Raw genomic sequence first — 18,221 nt, 5'->3', positions numbered from 1 at the left:
GATGACAGCATGAGGGTCATTTATGAAAACAAGAATGGTCTGTCACAAAATCATATGTCGTGAAGCATTCACATTACTGATAGATGATACAGACTCGTTTTCTAAGGCCATAAAAAAACGTGAACTTGAGTCTGGATCAACTCCACGTGCATGAAGACTTCACGTACAAATGACACATAACCTTTAGCTTCAAAAAAGGCCCCTTAATGCTATCATTAAAAGCGTTTTATAGGGGCATTTGTGAAAATAAAAGACATTTCTTATCATAAATCGTACCATAATAGTCGTTACTCTCCACGTACGGAGAGCTGATCCGACCTCGAAAACTTTGCCTTGGTTGGGAAAAGAAGTCTTTGTTTAAGTTCTCAACCTCTCACCCTCACAAAATATCAGAGCTAGTCAACACTGGCCTAGATCTGTGTTTAACCCCAAAATGGATTCCTCTGAAACTCAAGAGCTCACAAAAGAGCATACCACAGATCATCAATCAGAGAAGTTCTTATATCACCAAAAGAGCCATATCTCTCATCTTAGTCCAGACCATTCAGCAACCACCTTCCTGGTCATCATCCGTGAACCCTTCCAATGGCTCCATATGCTCTGCAAAGAACTAAACACAAGCTTTGTGATTGGTGTTGTATTAGTCTATGGCTTCAGCCAAGGCTTCTCCAGTTCATTCTTTAGGGTTGTTGCAGACTACTATTGGAAAGATGTCCAAAAGGTGCAACCATCTGCAGTTCAGCTCTTCATAGGGCTTTATTACATCCCTTGGCTTATGAAACCAATCTGGGGACTCCTCACTGATGTCTTCCCAATCAGAGGTTACCAGCGGCGACCCTACTTCGTCATCGCCGGTGTTCTTGGTGTTGCCTCAGCACTTACAGTCGCTATTGGAGCTAAATTATCAGTCCTTATGGCATTGCTTTGTCTGATTGGGGTTACCGCCGGAGTGGCAATCGCCGATGTAATGATAGATGCTTGCATTGCAAGGAATAGTATCGAAAAACCGGCATTGGCGTCGGACATGCAGAGTCTGTGTATGTTTTGCTCATCTGTTGGTGCCTTGATTGGGTATTCCACTAGTGGCATGTCTGTTCATCATTTGGGGTCTCAGGTATTTTTTATTAGTGTTTAGTTTTAACATTGGATTTTAATCTTTACAAATGTGTATTGAAATGGGGATGTGTTTGTTTGTTTGTGATTTTGGAAGGAATCATTGGGAGTTTTGGCAATGCCTGCTGTGTCTCTGATAGTGTTGGGTTTCTTCATTTATGAATTGAGAAGCAATCGCCCTTCTGAGAAGAAGGTATGTTTGATGTTTATTCACTTCAACCTGTTGATGAGTTTTTTTCATTCCTTTACTTCCCTCAAAAGTTAGAAGGGCACTTTGGTCAATATGGATTTGCTAGCTTCACAAAATCTGTGAGGTAGGTACTCAATCAATACATTTCGTTAGCCTTTTCCCTAGGGCAAAGGATTCCCATATGCACATCTTCTTTTTTTTTTTCTTTTCTTCTTTTTTTTTTTTTTTCTGGTTAACGGTTATTTAAGCCTATGGTCTGACAAGTCCCAGGAGTTCATACTGATCCCACAATCATCGTATAAATCAGGTCATATCGAGATTAAATGAGAATTATTCAGTTTTCATTGAAAACAGTGAAAAACACTAAACACTCCGTGTGAAATAACCCTAAAAATATAAAAGAGATCGAATTCAAAATCATATGTTACTCCCATTTCAATATTCATTTGAAATATAAAAAAATCTAAAAGGAACTCTCTCTTTATTCAAAGATTTGGAAGGAAAAACCCTGGAACACAGCATCAGAAAACAGACGTTGGAGGCAGTCTCTTCCTTTTCCTTAATGGGTTTAAGAGTCTTGCTAACCGAAGAAGTCGTGAGAGGCCATAACCTTTTGGCATCAGTAACGTTAAAATATACTTGTTTTTCAACAACTGGACGGCGTGACTCGTATGTAATTTTGTGAGGTGACTTGTATGAATTGTTAAGTTAGCATTTTGGTTGAATCAACTCAAGTCCACATTATCTAAAAGTTGGGGACAGCTAATTGATGGGTCTCATTTACACAAAAATAAAATAACAAAATAATAAAATAATAGAAATAAAAAATAAAAACCTTGATGGGTTTCATTCACTTGTAAATTTTGATTGGTTTACAGGTAACCGTCCCTGCAAAGCCTTCCTTGTTTGATATATAATCAAGGATTAAAGTATCAGTATCGATCGTCGTATCGATCGGTCAAAATTAAGATACTTATCGGAATGTATTGTATCGTATCGGAGATACGCTAAGATACACTAAAGATACGCACATAAATGGATAGGGAACACATTTTTATACACTTTTGCATAAAAAAAAATAGTTAAAAAAACTATATATAACATGTAGAATGCATAAATACTTAAGTAGAGGGTATCGTATTGATAGACAAGTATATTGAGTTGAAAATGTTCAAAATTATGAGGTTTGAGTTTCTTACAGTTTTTTCTTTCCTCATTGCCATTGCCACTGTGATGAGTGCCGTGAAGAGTGTCGTGGTGGTTGAAATCCTTGGCTAGGACCTTCTTCTTCAATAGGAGTAACTACGATGATATTCTGCACTTGTCGAATATAGGCACAATATTTACCCCAGTCGAAATATTTATGGTAGTGGGTCTCCCATTCATTATAGAAAAATTAAATTTTTTTTATAGAAGTTGTAGATTAAATGTTTTTAAAGAACATATAAAAAATCAACAAAGTGTGGACCAATATATTTGAGTAGATCTAAGAAATAAAAAAAAAAATTTGAAACCCTCACTTTTTTGGGGAAAAAAATGTGGATTTCATTTGAAATCATGTATTTAGTAATTATAAGTTATGACATTAGTTTTAATAGTTGAATGAACTAAATTTTCTGAAAAAAAAAATTTTTTTGGGGGAATTTTTCTTCTTTTTTTTTAATTAATTTCGGAATAAAAAATTTAAAAAATATATTTTTTTTTGAGAAAAATCAAAAATTTCCATGGAAGTTGTAGAACACTTGTTTTTACATAACATATAAAAAATCTAGAAAACTGTTGGTGAGAGTGTGAAGTGTTTGTTTCAAACAATAAAAAATTCACACTTAAGTAGTCGTATCGATACGATACGGCTCGATATTGCACGATACCTTCGATACGTACCGATACGATACCGATACGTACCGATACTCTTGGGAATTTTCATATTTTCAAAAGTTCGTATCGTACGTATCGGTACCAATACGGTACGGCACGATAGGATACGTACGATACACCGATACACAAAAAGAGGCCCAAAATTCTTCGTAGCGTATCGGTATGTATCTTGCCGATGCCTACCGATACGGATACGTATCGGCCGATACGGCACGATACGCACCGATACTTAAAACCATGTATATAATACAACCTCTAACCCAATTACCAGCCTAACCAGAACCACTAGTCTTGAAACTGTGGTAATAATTTTATTTTTTTTTTGGTAAAAACTTTAGGAATAACGACTAGGATGAACTACACTGTTTACCATCAGTTTAGAATAATTTATATCCCTAGCCTAGAATATAAAGTCATTGGGTAACTTCTCAACCCTTTTCCAAGGAAAAAATTTTGAAGTAGTGGTGTTCAATTTTTATAATTAATAAAATAAAGAAACAACGTCACATGATAGCGTGCAATGGGTGTAAAAAGATCACATTGTTCTGTGCTGAAGGTACTTGTATGCATCTTTCCATTTACTATAGGCAATGGTGTGTAATTGTGATATTAGGTAGTGTTCTCTCACCCTTAAAAAATATGGTGGGCAACCTTTTCATCGTTAGATTTTTTTATTATTATTATTAAAGATAGCTTTACCATTAATAACATGTGTTACATATGGATCCAAGTTACAAGTTTCAAGAAGTCATAGAGTGAATAGGGTCAAACAGTTCTACATGTTACGGGCCAAACCTTCCTAGCAAGGGATTCAGTCAATTTGTTTGCCTCCCTTGAAACAAAAGAAAAATGCATGATTCTAAAGAAAATGCAATATGAATAATATCATAAACAAGAGAAGAGGAGTGTTCGCCATTGAGAATGGAGACCGAAGCTTTATTATCTAATCCATCCACAAGATGATCCCAACTGTCCTCAATAGCTTATAATTAAGATACCTGACTGAGTCACCATTGCTTCTCCAACAATAATGGATGAAAACAAAGACATTTGTGCCAAATATATGAAATGAAGAATTGCATGGATACCCCGTGATCATAATAAGGGTGTTTTGATTAGGTCATAAAGTTGGGGTTCTACGTGGAAGACACAAGTAATAATTCCACATCAGAAGTGAAAAACCCAATGTGAGACTTGTAGGTACTTAGACACTCTCTCTTTAATGGACAGCTTTTAAAATTGAGGGCTACCCAGGTCCTTATAGAAACATTTCGAAAATAACCTTAAGATTCTTAAAATAAAAATAACCAAAAAGAAGAAAAAAAAAATTCCCACCTAGAGTCTCTCTGCATCCATGGTGATTAGATGCTATAGTTGAACTCTTAGTGAAGTGATATCATCATTAATTTACATCCCTTATTCTCAAAGATCTTAATTACTCTAATTCAATCCAACCATCATAATACATATATTAAGGAATTCTTTTTCTCTTCACCTTCACCGTAAAGCAAAACTCAGTCCAAAAAATGAAAAACTAGATAATATAAAAGAAAAGTTCAATCCTTCTATCTCGCGACAAGGGTAGCAATAAATTTAAAGGAAAAGAATACTATTGATTGTAAAAAATCCAAGATCCATTTGACAAATGGGACAACTTGATGAGTCAATTGTCCCAATTCTCTGGTTTGGATCAAAACTCTAATTAATTTGTCCAATTCTAGCTATTATGGTTGATAAAAACTAGGACCATAAGCACAAGGTTTTGCCAAAAATCTTTGTTTGGACCATTCTTTGATTTGCCAAAGAAATGCTATCTAGTACGAACAAGTCCATGGACCTTCCTCTGTCGTAGGCATTGGCTTTAGTTCTGTCAAGTGGCTGGTTGGATAGAACTGAAAAAATGAAATAGAGATCATTGTTTTTAACCTCTACCTGTTTCTGAGTGTTATCACTTCCTCTCTCAAATAACATAAAAATGAATCACCACTTGATTATCTACTATTTTAAATCCTACTTGGGCTTTGTTTATAAACTCTTGCAGAGTAAGCACTCAGGAATCCTTAATTACTTAACATGTTAATGTTTCTTGATTACATGAGTAACATGTCATATGTTGCCCAGAAAAAGAAAAAAAGAGTGACCTTAGGTTCCATTCCTTTTGTATATTTAGCTTCAGTAATCCTAAATTATGAGATTATTATATAGTCCTCAAGTTTACCAAGAAAATCCAACAATATTGCTTAGATATATGTAAAACTAATTTTATTGGGCATGCATGGTGGGTACCATGTACCCTTTAATTATTATCAGTCATAATACTTCTCTATTTTTAATATATTACTTATGTTAGATTTCTTTCTCTAGTTGGTGCTATCAAATGGATCTGATGAGTAAGAATAGATTCTACATATCCAAGTAATTTATGAAAATATTTATAACAAGTTATTAGTTCAATTTCCATTTTATATTTTGACCTTCTTATCATGAAAAAAAAAAAGCATAATAAATTGTTTCATATTCATTCGATATTTAACTAGGATATTACGATAAGATTATTATGTAATTTAATTTTATAGGACTATATCAATTATACATCATTTTTAGTTTTGAGCAGTAATTATTTAAAATTATTATATTCTATTTTTTCTATCTCATTTACATAAGATCTATACCTCTTTTTGGTTCACTTAGATGAATTTGATGTTTGAGTTCAAATTCTATCAAAGTAAAATTCTAGGATTAGGTTTTTAGGAGGCATAATGGCTTCAATTTCTGTAGTTTAGTATAATTCAACATTATTTTTATTATTTTTTTCGGTGTTGTCTTTTTAAATTAAATTTAGGACTTTATTGTGAGATCTCCCTATAGATATCTAGCAACGATATTTTGACATAGTGTAAAATGGTTTTATTTTTAAATAGTTTGACATATAGTGCACTCATTTTTTTCTATCCTATTTGTTCTATTCATTTTGATGCATCTGATGGGTAAGATCAGGTTTCATCAAAGTAGAAATCAATTAATTTTCCCTTTTCATTAATGAAATGACAAAATGACTTGTACAAACCTGGGTAATAAGCCTACTATAAAAGTTTGGCAATGTTAATCTAGTGTATGCCAAAAAAAAAAACCGTAAGTTATGAAGTACAAATTTTTTATGCTGAGCCTAACTTAACTTTTAATCCTTGAACCTAACTTATTTTCATTGCTCCTATCCCAATTGCTTTAGATTTTGATGAATTTATAAGGGAAAGTTCAGATGACATCAAAATAGAATCATGAGTAGATACAGGAATAAGCATGATTAGCATAGTTAGTCTATTCAATCCATCATGAATGGTATGCTTTATTGGGATTTTAGAGGAAACTCATATTATTCATGAATTCAATTATGACTTCATCTCCTACATGAACTTGAGGTTGCAAATGTTTTGTTTTATTTTACAGCTTATGGCTTAATTAGCTTATCACATGTATAGATACCACTAGCTTTCAACTAGTCCCCTGCTGATGGCCAAGATTTAGATTCCTCTAGCTTTCGACTAGCCCCTTGCTGATGGCAATGCCAAAGATGGGGTGGCCCGTCGATTGCTAATGGCTTTTCAGTTTTTGGATTATGTTTTGTTGGATGATACGTCTTTTGTTTGTCGCTTGTTTTTTTTCTTTCTTCTTTTGTGGCTTAATATAGTCGGATCTTTTAGATAAAAACAAAAAAAGCTTATCACAACTTAATTTAGAGTCCTATATCTGACATTAGGACATTATAATTTTCAATTGTCATAATTTAAAACCAATTTTTGTTATCATTCCCACATATGTACTCTTCATAACTTTTTATTGGGCTTTAATCTATGAGTTTACAATGGAACTCTAGCAATCATGTTCAAATATACACAAATTGACTCTATGACATGTGTTACATAGATTTATTTATCAATTGTAAGTGCTTGAAGTACCCTATCCCATTACATGTATTTCACTTGTCAGGTCATTTAATTTCGATGAATATAATGGAGAGAAAATTATTCAATTAATGTATTTCATCTGTCGGGTCATTTTGATGAATATAATGGAGAGAAAATTATTCAATCAATGTATAGCATTTGCCTATGCAAGCCAACTTTATCAGTATAAGTTTGTGATAATGTCTTTTTATTTCTATACTACTTATAGTTAATTCCTGCAATTTGGAATCAAATATATAGCCATGTCACCTTGTCCTTCATCAAATAAGACTTTCTACAGAGTCACTACTCTCACATTTATTGATTAATATATTCCACCTATTGTTAAAATATTGTCCATGGTCATAATTAGAAAATTAGGATTTTGTGAATTTAGACCATAAAAATTCTACATTTAAGTCAATTTGCAAATTTGAAAAAAAAGGGTGAAGTTTAGTCCAAAAGGAAAAAATTTTGAAAAAGTTGAAATTAAATTGATTCGTCTACCAAATGTTTCAAGTGAAATATTTTGTCACATTGGCTTGTTATTTTTTTCAAACATTACAAGACAGCTATTCTACCACATGGACGAATGATATGTCTATTCTTATTGTTGGATATTGAAGACATGGTCTAGATTAGCCATGTGTAAGGTTTTAAAGTCTAATTCAATTAAATAGCTCTGTGTATTGGTATGCATCCAATGCATGTCCATGCAAATGGACTAACCATTATTATGCACTCTTCCAACTCTGAACATGAACAAACGGTTTAGATGGAGAAAACCATGAAAATAAATGGATTATATCAATCCATCTTTTGACTATCATGCATTGAAGTATTTTAGAGATTCCAAATTTTTTTAACAGAGTCTACTCTTTTTCGTAAAGATATTTTATCAAAATCCAAATTTTATGGACCAAAATTTTCATTTCCTAATTTTTCTTTATGAATTATTTGTATAATCTAAAAAATCGTGATTGTTTCGAAAACTTTCAATTTTTTTTCTACTATTTTCTATTTATTTCTTGAGAATCAAACTCAGCCTCAGTTGGAAACAAATAACTTGGTATTAAAGGTTTACATTCCAAATATTCAGGACCGATTTAAGAGTGTTATTTTTTATAAAATTTTGGTAAAGAATTTGAAGTTTTAGGCCAAATCATTCTCACAATTATTCATGAACTATCCATGAATCCCCAAAAAAACACACTAATTAATTTTCCCAAAAACATACGATGTACAAAAGTATGCATGCATTAAAGGCTACACAGCAAATCATTTACTGAATAATTAATTTCATGAGTTGATGTTTAGCTGTCTAAAATGGATCTTCAGATGTTTTGACATGAATGATTTATAGATGCAAGGGCTAAACCCATGTAGGTTGTGTTTGTGTGTTGCAGGCGTTGGAGAAAGTAGGGGGAGCAATGAGTGGCATGTACACCACCATGAAGTGCCCTCAAGTGTGGCAGCCTGCTCTTTATATGTATCTCTCTTTGGCCCTCAGTATCAGCACTCATGAAGGACAGTTCTACTGGTTTACTGACCCAAAAGCAGGCCCTGCTTTCTCTCAGGTCTCTCTTATCCTACATCCAAACACAGCATAAAATGTTAATTAGAACAGCTGGTTCAAATAACCACTTCAATGGTCTATGCCGGTCTAACATATGAATCAGACCGGTCTATGTTTAAGGGTGGTCTGATTTCCTGGTTCAACCGGTCCAGTTTTCACTTAAGAGTTTACTTGATGCATGCAGGAGATTGTTGGAGCGGTATATGCAATTGGTGCATTGGCCTCTATTGTAGGAATCTTAATCTACCACAAGCTTCTGAAAGACTACCCCTTCAGAAATCTACTCTTCTGTGCACAACTTCTTTATGCCATCTCTGGCGTGCTCGACCTCGTCTTCGTCCTCCGGTGGAATCTAAAACTTGGGATCCCTGACTACTTCTTTGTAGTCACAGAGGAATGTGTATCTCGAATCATAGCCAGGATAAGATGGATGCCCATGATGGTACTGAACACTAAACTATGCCCTGTAGGTATTGAAGGGACCTTCTTCGCCCTCTTGATGTGCATTGACAGTTTTGGCGCGCTCTCTTCCAAGTGGGGTGGTGGTATGGTTCTTCATGTGTTACATGTAACAAGAACAGATTTTACCAACCTATGGCTTGCACTTCTCATTAGGAACTTACTGAGATTTGCCACATTGAGTTTGATTTTTCTCATCCCTAAAGGGAGTCAGTCAGATGTTATGGTTCCATCAGACCTATTGAGGAAGACTCAAGCTATGATCACAGAAGATGAAGGATTGCAACTTGTGGCCACGGATGAAAAAGTTGAACCTTAAATGCTTCTGTATCAAAATACTATCATAGGGGTAAATGATTAACTTATTTACATTCGAAATTCATGCCAACCAAATGAAGATCTACATTTTGGTGATGGCAAAATAGTAATCCTTGTCCCAAGCTCAATCTCCTTACATAAAATTCTGGAAAAGATAAAGGGCCAATCCATACTCCATAGAAGACCTTAGGATACCCAATTAACAGAAAAAAGAGGATTCTGAAAGAGAGAGAAGTTGTTGCTACCCTTCAATTATCTGATTGGAGGGCCATGGATTAATTCTTTCTGAATTAGATGAATCTGGAAAGAGATGAGATAACTATTGTGCATCCGCTTCAAAAGTCACTGACTTATGTCGCAGCCGTATGCAAAGCTGTGGTACGTGAGAGATGTATTGTCATGGATTCTCCTGGTAGAGCCTTAAGCAGCACCTTATCATCTTTGCGGTTTTGCTTTGTGTCCAAACAAAAAAGGGCGTAACCAGCGCAAGTTCTGCAGGGGAGGGGCGGAAAGAACTATGCAACCTTACCCCAAGGATGTCCAGAAGCTGTTTCAACCGCTTGACCACCAAGTCGCAACATTTGTACCTTACATTTGAGGACATGCATTTTTGAAAGATTAAACATATTTTATTGTATTTGGTACACAAGGTACATGATGTGCATGATTTGATTTATGGAGATTTGATTTGTATACTTAAGTTTGATAGATTTTAAGTATATTTGATGAAATTGATCAGAGTGCACAGCGAGTTTTCATGAATAGTAAAGGTGGGCCCATGATTAATTGAGTAAAGTTTTGAGGTTTCAAAGTTGACCGGTCATTTTTATACTGATATTTAACGGTGGCCCGCGAGGGCCTACACCCATATCTCACCTGAATTTGGGGGCGTTATAATATGAGACTTCCTTGGGCTTGCAGAGAACTTGAAGTTTAGGCCGAAGTAACACTCGAAGGACATGAACAGGATACACATGAGAGGGAGGTCGTTGTAGTAATTGAGGGTGGGATGTATAGTATTAGAATGTTGACTCAAATTTTCTTCATAAGTTCACTAGTCTGTAATTGTATCCAAATCCAATTGTAAATGCAAGTATTTTACAAATCAAATTTGTATCATAAAATGCAATTATGCAAGTGAAGAAATTAAAATTGTCTTCTTATTCATCTCTCCTTAGCCTTAAGCCTTCATATTAGAACTTGGATGGTCCCCCTTAAGTCCAGGCATTGTGATTGTAGAGATGTGCAGTCTGGCCTTTTTCCCTTGCACTACTCATAGGGATACCCAAATACCTTCAAATTTTCTTGAAGCATGTTCCTCAAATATTGTTATCCTATGTCCTTAGTTACGATTTGTTATTGTGGCGATAACTTACAGGTGGAATTCATTATGTTTCCAATAGCAAAACCCTAAAAAATAGGGGGTGGAGCGGGGGATGCTGAGAGGGATGGGGGCGAGGGAGGAGGAAACATCTCCATCTAGAAACTCTTAAACTATTCAAGCATAAGGTGGTTGATATATATGTGAAGGTTGTTCATGCATAGTCTAAGGATGTCTTTGGTTACTAAATCCCTAGAGACATGTATTGGTTTTGGCAATGATTCGATAAAGAGTGTTTTTGTGGATGCTTTTTTTTTTTTTTTTTTAAGTTTTCAAGATAACTATTACAGGTATATCTCACCGGTACATCAAGTTTTACCAGTGGATCTCACTGGTAGATCAAATAGCAGCTTCAAAACTCAAAAACACCCACTAGTTGATCAAAGTGGCTCGAACCGGTCGATCGGTGAGGTAAAAAAATTGTTTTAAAATGACAGTCCAAGAGTCATTTCTATCATTCTAAAACCCTTTTTGCTCTGGAGAAACAAATGGAAAGGTTCCTCTTGTGATTTTTCTCATCAACTAGAGTTTCAAGCCTCCATTTTTCATTACTCGATCAATCCAGGTAAGTTTCCCAACAATTTCTACCATTGAAATTTCTGGTTTTTCAATTCACTTTTATTTCTCAAACCCTAGGTTTCCTATCTTAGCTTTATAAAATCTAGGGTTTTGTCTTATTTTCCATACAAGACCCTATTTTATGATTTCCCTTGGGTTCTATTGCACAATGTCGTTGGGCGACTATCCACAATCAGAAGTTGGTGAAGCACTTCTTCTGTAGAACATATTGAGGAGAATGAGTTCTACCTCACTAGCTGAGTGAAGGGAGTCGACATAGATTTCACCACTATAGAGCTGATGGAGATCCTGGGTATCTCCAACAATGAGGAGAGAGTCTATTAAACCCCAAGGACCAAGTTATCCCACTTCTTAACCCTAAAGAGGTCCGAGAAATGTGTTAAGTGTTGACAGGTAGCAATGTGGGATGGTCGAAGTCACAGCTCCTAGAGCCATCACCCCGAGTGCTTTTTCAGGTCGTACAACACAATATCCTACCAACTGAAGGCCATTACAATGAGGTGTCAATCCTACAAGCCTATGTTACCTATTTCCTATATGTGGGGTACCAAATCTATACACCCTATATATTAATGAATATGGCATATCGGGCAAACGATCTAGAGAACGGGAGCTTGTTCTATAGGAGGATGCTCACAAGCATCTTTATTCATTTTGGGTTGAATCTCACTAGTGAAGTGCCTGGGGGTCAAGGTTCATAACCTTTTGAATACGTGTCGCTGAAGAATATGAAGATGAAGATGTAGCCCTCAAATGGTTGTGGAGAGAAGGGGGACCACCCCATGGATATCGAGGGAATTACGGAGATATGCTTATACCGAAGGATGTTCCCCCACCAACTCCCAAGAACCCTTCATCACCACAATATGTTCCTCCACCATCGATATATCCTCCTCCACTAATGTACTACAGTGGAGCTTCCTCATTAGCAGCACCTTCAGAGTAGTATGACTGGGCCGACATGTTTGGCCATCTGGACACGCTGATGGCGACCAAGGGATGAGGTTCCTCTTGGATAGATGACCAATTAGAGACTCGCGATGGACACATGTCATCTATGGAGAAACAGATGAAGGAGTGGACCTTATTCTTTAGGATTCCATCGAAGTCTACAGCACCACCTTCACCACCAGTAGAGGAGTGATATTGTAGCTTACTTAGGGTTTCTAGTCCTTAGTTCTATGTCGTTGGGTCTCTTACTTTCTTGTTTCAGAATTATTTCTTTATTTTGTTATGCAAAACTTTATTCCATATAATTTTCTTCTTTTTACTTATTTCTTGTTCATATATAAAAGCTTATGTACTTCTTGAATTATGAATGAAGTGGCTTTTACATCTATCTAAGGAAGTTTCCTAATTTGTCTCTATTACACTTTTAGTATGTTAAACTTTTTATTTTAAACCCTAATACCTAGTAGTCCTAGAGATTCGTCTGATTGTGAGTTAAAGTAGGGCATCACGCTCTGATATCAAGCTGTCACAGCCCATCCTTCTATCTAGCATGCCAGAGATTTGACTAGGACACTTACTGCAGTCCTACAAGATTGCTAGGATATCTGAAGGAGTACCCTACCCTCACAATACACAATGAGAACTATTTTAAAATTAGGTGCCACAAGATAAATATTTATAAAAGAGACTTCTTCCACTAGGGAATTCTAAAAGTGATAATGTCATCACAATAACCAAATTTATCTCAAAATTTAATGTATCAAGACGTACAACAAACTATCTCACAGATATAATATCAAAAAGTACAAAAATGATGATGGGCAGCATAATATTAGATCACGGCGCACAACTAGCACAATTATCACATGCATAGTCCACATCAAGTTCCTCGGCTTTTGGAGTCCACTTGTCTTCGTTGTAGTCAACCATAGAAGAGGATGTGTCACTACTCATTATACAATCGTACCTACATCCTCGTCTAAAAGGGACACACACTTGGTGTGAGCTCCAACTAGCTCAATGAGGGATGGGGAACATATAAGCAAATGCATATATTCTATAATGCGTACATAATGCAATTCATTGTTTTATTATCCACCTAGCAAGCAACCAAATCTGGTATAATGCTACTGCAACAAATTAGGCATTATCCCTGGTCCCAAAAATCGCACATCAATCACCTAAAGATACAAATCCTAGTCACAATTGGGATCCTACCGATCCCAGAATGTGCCCTCGGTCACCCTCAAGCACGTCTATGGGGCCCTGCGCTGCCGTATCCCTTCTTAGAGACATGTAGGGGCCTATTTCAGAGACGACCTCTTTCCCTTATGGGTTTACTAAATGGGATGTAGAAGGTGAAGGCAAATGTTGGGGATTGAGAAACATAAGATTTGGAGTCGCCACTTAGGGTCAAGGCTTAGGACTCGATGGGTGGGCCCAATCCATAAGAAGATGGCCCAGAAATTAGTTTGGTCCACCAATGAGTGTAACTATCAAGTTATGGAGTTGGGAAGGTGTTAGGCACCCACTCCACTCCACTCAGTTGAACTAGTCTTCCTACTATATGCTTAAAAACAAATATTCAACGAACATTCTTCCCTAATTAATCCTATACTGTATGCATGGCTAAGTTGTTACATTAATAAGTACATTAACACATATGAGTTAAAAGTTTACATTTTTTATTGAGTTAAAAAGTTATATCTGTGTTCGATCCCCATTTCAGGTCAAGAGAGGTGGGCCTTAGTTGTTGCAGACACAAACTTTGATGAATGTCCCCAGCTCAGGCAAAGGTAGATTCGATTTTCCACTCTCCTTCTCTGGAGAATCTGGCCTTCTTGCGACCTTTCACAACTTTTGGAGAATTCTCGGCAATTTTTGGTTATCCTATAGGAATTTCGGTAGAGTTCAGGGATCCTAGAGGAACTCTAAAGGAATCTCGAAGAATCTGGAGAATATGGGACTATTTGGAGTCTTCCAAGGATTCCTAAGTGTTGAGGAATTTTTTGGATTTTTTTGGTATATTATATTTTTGTTTTGGCATGTAAATCGAGGCAGGGGGACTAACAGGTATCTTTTAATACCTTTGTAACTTTTATATCATGCAAGGATTAAAGTATCGGTATCGATCGTCGTATCGGTCGGTCAAAATTAAGATACGTATCGGAGGGTATCGTATCGTATCGAAGATACACTAAGATACGCTAAAGATACACACATAAATGGATAGGAAACATTTTTTTAAACACTTTTGCATAAAGAATTTGTTAAAAAAAGCTATTGATAACATGTATTATGTATAAACACTAACTTGAGGGTATCGTACTAAGAATTCAAGGTTTGTAGTTGTCCCATAAATGTAAAATCCTTGCTCCCAACCTTGATTTCTACTTTAGTTAGAAAGAAATATGGCTAACAGCAACTTTGGAACAAAAACCCTTCAAAAAATCGTGTTTTTCTGAAAAATTACCCATCTTGGCCATTATATGACCGTAGCGCACTGTATCGATACATACCGATACTCACCGATATGTATCGATACTCACCGATACGTATCGATATATATCGATACTCATCGATACGTATCGATATATACCGATACGTACTGATCGATACATACCGATACTCACCCATACATACCAATACATACCGAAACGTACATTTTACCTCAATTTTATATTTTCCATAGAGTCGTATCGAGGCATATCGTATTGTATCGATGTGTATTGGTGGTGTATTGATGCATATCGGTATGTATTGTAGGATATATATCGATACGAAAGGATTTTAAAAATTTCATGTATCGTATCGGTGTGTATCGTATCGATCGACCAAATTTAAGATACGTATCGGAGGGTATCGTATAGGTATCGAAGATACTTAAAACCATGATATCATGTCTTGTGGTACTAATTCTATGTGTAAGCTTAGAATTAGATTTACATAATAGAAAATTGGATCTTTGACGGGTAAGAGTATGAAGTTGATAGATGTTATGCGGCGAAGAAGGATTTAATGTTGCATATGTTCAATAAAAAAAAATGGAAGGGTAGCAAAGCTAAGGGGTTAGATGACTTCAGACTATGGTACTTGGGAAACGGAAGTGGAAGAGGTGGGAGTGGGCATAGTAGTGGGCAAAGACCTTAACAAGGATGTTGTGGATGTTAAGATATTTGGAGATAGGATTCTCTCAATTAAATTGGTGCTAAACAATGAGGTTATCAACATAGCTAGTGCATACACACCCCAAGCAGGGCTTTATGAGAGTATTAAATTACAATTCTGGGAGCAAATGGATGGCTTGTTGCAATGCTTCGGTCAGGGAGAGAATTATTATAGGTGGGGACCTAAACGTGTATGTGGGTAAAGATCCTAGAGGCTAAGAAGAGGTGCATGGAGGATATGGAGTTGAGAAAAGGAATGCAGAGGGGACCCCAGTGCTGGACTTTGCGCTAATGTATGAATTTTGCATTGCAAATACCTTTTTGAGATGAGAGAAGAATATTTAGTTACTTACAAAAGTGGGCAGAATGCAAGCCAAATTGACTTGTTTCTAACTGGAAGATCTGACAGATTGCTTTGTAAAGATTGTAAGGTTATATCAAGAGAGAGCTTAATAGCTCAACATCGATTTCTGGTCCTGGATATGTATCTCAAGATGAGGCAACACAAGAAGTCCCTCCATAAAACTCTATCTATGGTCATACTAGAATCGGGGCCCACCATATACATATCTTTTCTTAGCACCTGGTCAATAATCATTTTATGTCTACCCGTACTTTTAGTTCCCTCCAAATGAATCTAATCACTCTTCCTTACTGGGCATCTATGGTTCTCAGTTGCAAATAGTCATACCACCTCAATCGGCTCTCGCGGAGCTTATCTTGGATTGGTGTAACCCCCAACTCGTTTCTAATATAATCATTTCTCTTTATCTCACTTGGTCTTTCTGCACAACCCTCTCAACATCTTCATCACTGCTACACTCAGTTTATTCAAATCACTCTTCTTGACTACCCAACACTCCGCTCTATAATTCATGGTTGGTCATATAATTGTCCTATAGAATTTTCCCCTGGAGCTTAATAGGCATTCTTTTGTCACATAGCAATCCTGATGCACCTCTCCATTTCATCCGTCCCACTTTAGTTCTGTGGGAAACATCATCCTCTGTAACACACTCTTTGTTTATGATGGATCCGAAGTATTTAAAACAGTCACTCTGGGAAAGCTCCAATTCCCCAAGTTTCACCACTCCCTTCCCACCCCTAGTTTGACTGAAGGGACACATCATATACTCTATCTTCATTTTGTTTATCATAAAGCCTCTTGATTCCAAGCTTGATCTCCATAGATCCAATTTAGCATTAATCCCTTCCACTATTTCGCCGATCGGAATAATATCATCAACAAATAGCGTACACCATGGAATCGGATCATGTAAGTGCCTGGTAAAATCATTCATTATGAGTGCAAACAATTAAGGGCTTAGAGCCAATCCTAGGTGTAGCCCAATGGTAATTGGGAATTCGTTACTATGACCCTCTGTCATTTTGGCACTCGTTAGCATTCCCTCATTCATGTCCTTAATTATATCCACATAGTTATTCACACCCCTTCTTTTCTCTAATATATGCTTATTAGGTTGTATTTCTACATCCATTGCCGTTTTAGTTTAGTATTTTGATTCTAGATCGATGATAAAAAGCGACTACATAATATGTTTTTCTCACATTTGCAGGTTATAAGGCTATGCACATAATTGATACTATTTGGATGGCCTTGATGTGATCTAGACACCAAGCTACATATGGATTCATTCACATGTGATCAAGGGCATTGGAGGAGTAGAAGTTTGACCAGAAAGTGGGCTACAAGCAAGAATCAGACAAGGTTGGAGAAGTTGTGCAAGCAAGGAGGAGAAGAAATTGGAAAACTCCTATTTTCTCTTTCTTTCACTCACATGTTTTCTCTCCCCATTCCAGCATATCTCCCATCTCTCTCTCTCTCCTCTCTCTCTCTCTCTCTCTCTCTCTCTCTCTCTCTCTCTCTCTCTCTCTCTCTCTCTCTCTCTCTCTCTCCCCCCTATTCCAACGTACGATCTCCTATCTTTTATCCCTTTCACACTAACCTGAAACCACCGCCCCACGTTCTCTCTCCCTATCCTCTTTCCAATTGTTACTCCCCACGGTATTTCTCTTCTCTTTCCTCTTTAACCTAACTGCCTCTCTCTCATCTCATCTAAAAATCTCAGCCCCTATATATATCATCACTCCCAATTCAAGGGGATCATTCTTAATTTTTATTTTCTTCTTTTAAGATCAATTTGTAAGTTTTTTTATTTTTTTATTTTTTATGGTGTTCTTCAAGGGAGATGTACATGAATGATTGGATTATTGGAACGATTAAAGTTCTTCTTTTCTTCAAGTTTGGATGCATTGTTCTTCAATTTGCTTTGTTTCTTCATTCAACGGAAGTGATCTTACTTATTTTAATTTTCCAAATTTTATTTAATGTCTCTTAAATCTAAAATCCGTTCTTCTTCTTCTACATATTCCATGGCTAGCAAAACCCATTTTCTTAAGGTTCGGTGAAGCCATGAGGGAAGGACAAGTTGATGATTGGCATGCTTGTGTGTTTATGGACATGCTCATAGTTTGGACTTACAATAGTTGATCGTCGCATTGTGCATGCCATCCTAATGGACCATATGAATACTTGCCATTGTAGCCATTGAAATACCATTCATTTTCATAATTTCTAGTTTTTTGTGGATCTTCTATAGACCTAGGCCATGATAAGTAGTGCTTTAGAGTGTTGACCAATGAG

At 36.3% G+C, this 18,221-nt stretch overlaps 1 protein-coding gene across 1 annotated transcript; it reads left to right on the top strand.

The window, feature by feature from the left end:
- The first annotated feature begins 405 nt into the window (after positions 1-405).
- LOC122067485 (probable folate-biopterin transporter 6) lies at positions 406-9,883 on the top strand. Its single transcript, XM_042631336.1, has 4 exons — positions 406-1,114; positions 1,211-1,306; positions 8,532-8,702; positions 8,886-9,883. Exons 1-4 carry the CDS (start codon positions 434-436, stop codon positions 9,477-9,479), a joined length of 1,542 nt encoding a protein of 513 aa, XP_042487270.1. The 5' UTR covers positions 406-433; the 3' UTR covers positions 9,480-9,883.
- Positions 9,884-18,221: the final 8,338 nt, after the last annotated feature.

This window comes from Macadamia integrifolia, unplaced genomic scaffold (assembly GCF_013358625.1).
Source record: "Macadamia integrifolia cultivar HAES 741 unplaced genomic scaffold, SCU_Mint_v3 scaffold2929, whole genome shotgun sequence".
Lineage (NCBI taxonomy): Eukaryota > Viridiplantae > Streptophyta > Magnoliopsida > Proteales > Proteaceae > Macadamia > Macadamia integrifolia.
This window is presented reverse-complemented; position numbering and strand designations above follow the sequence as displayed.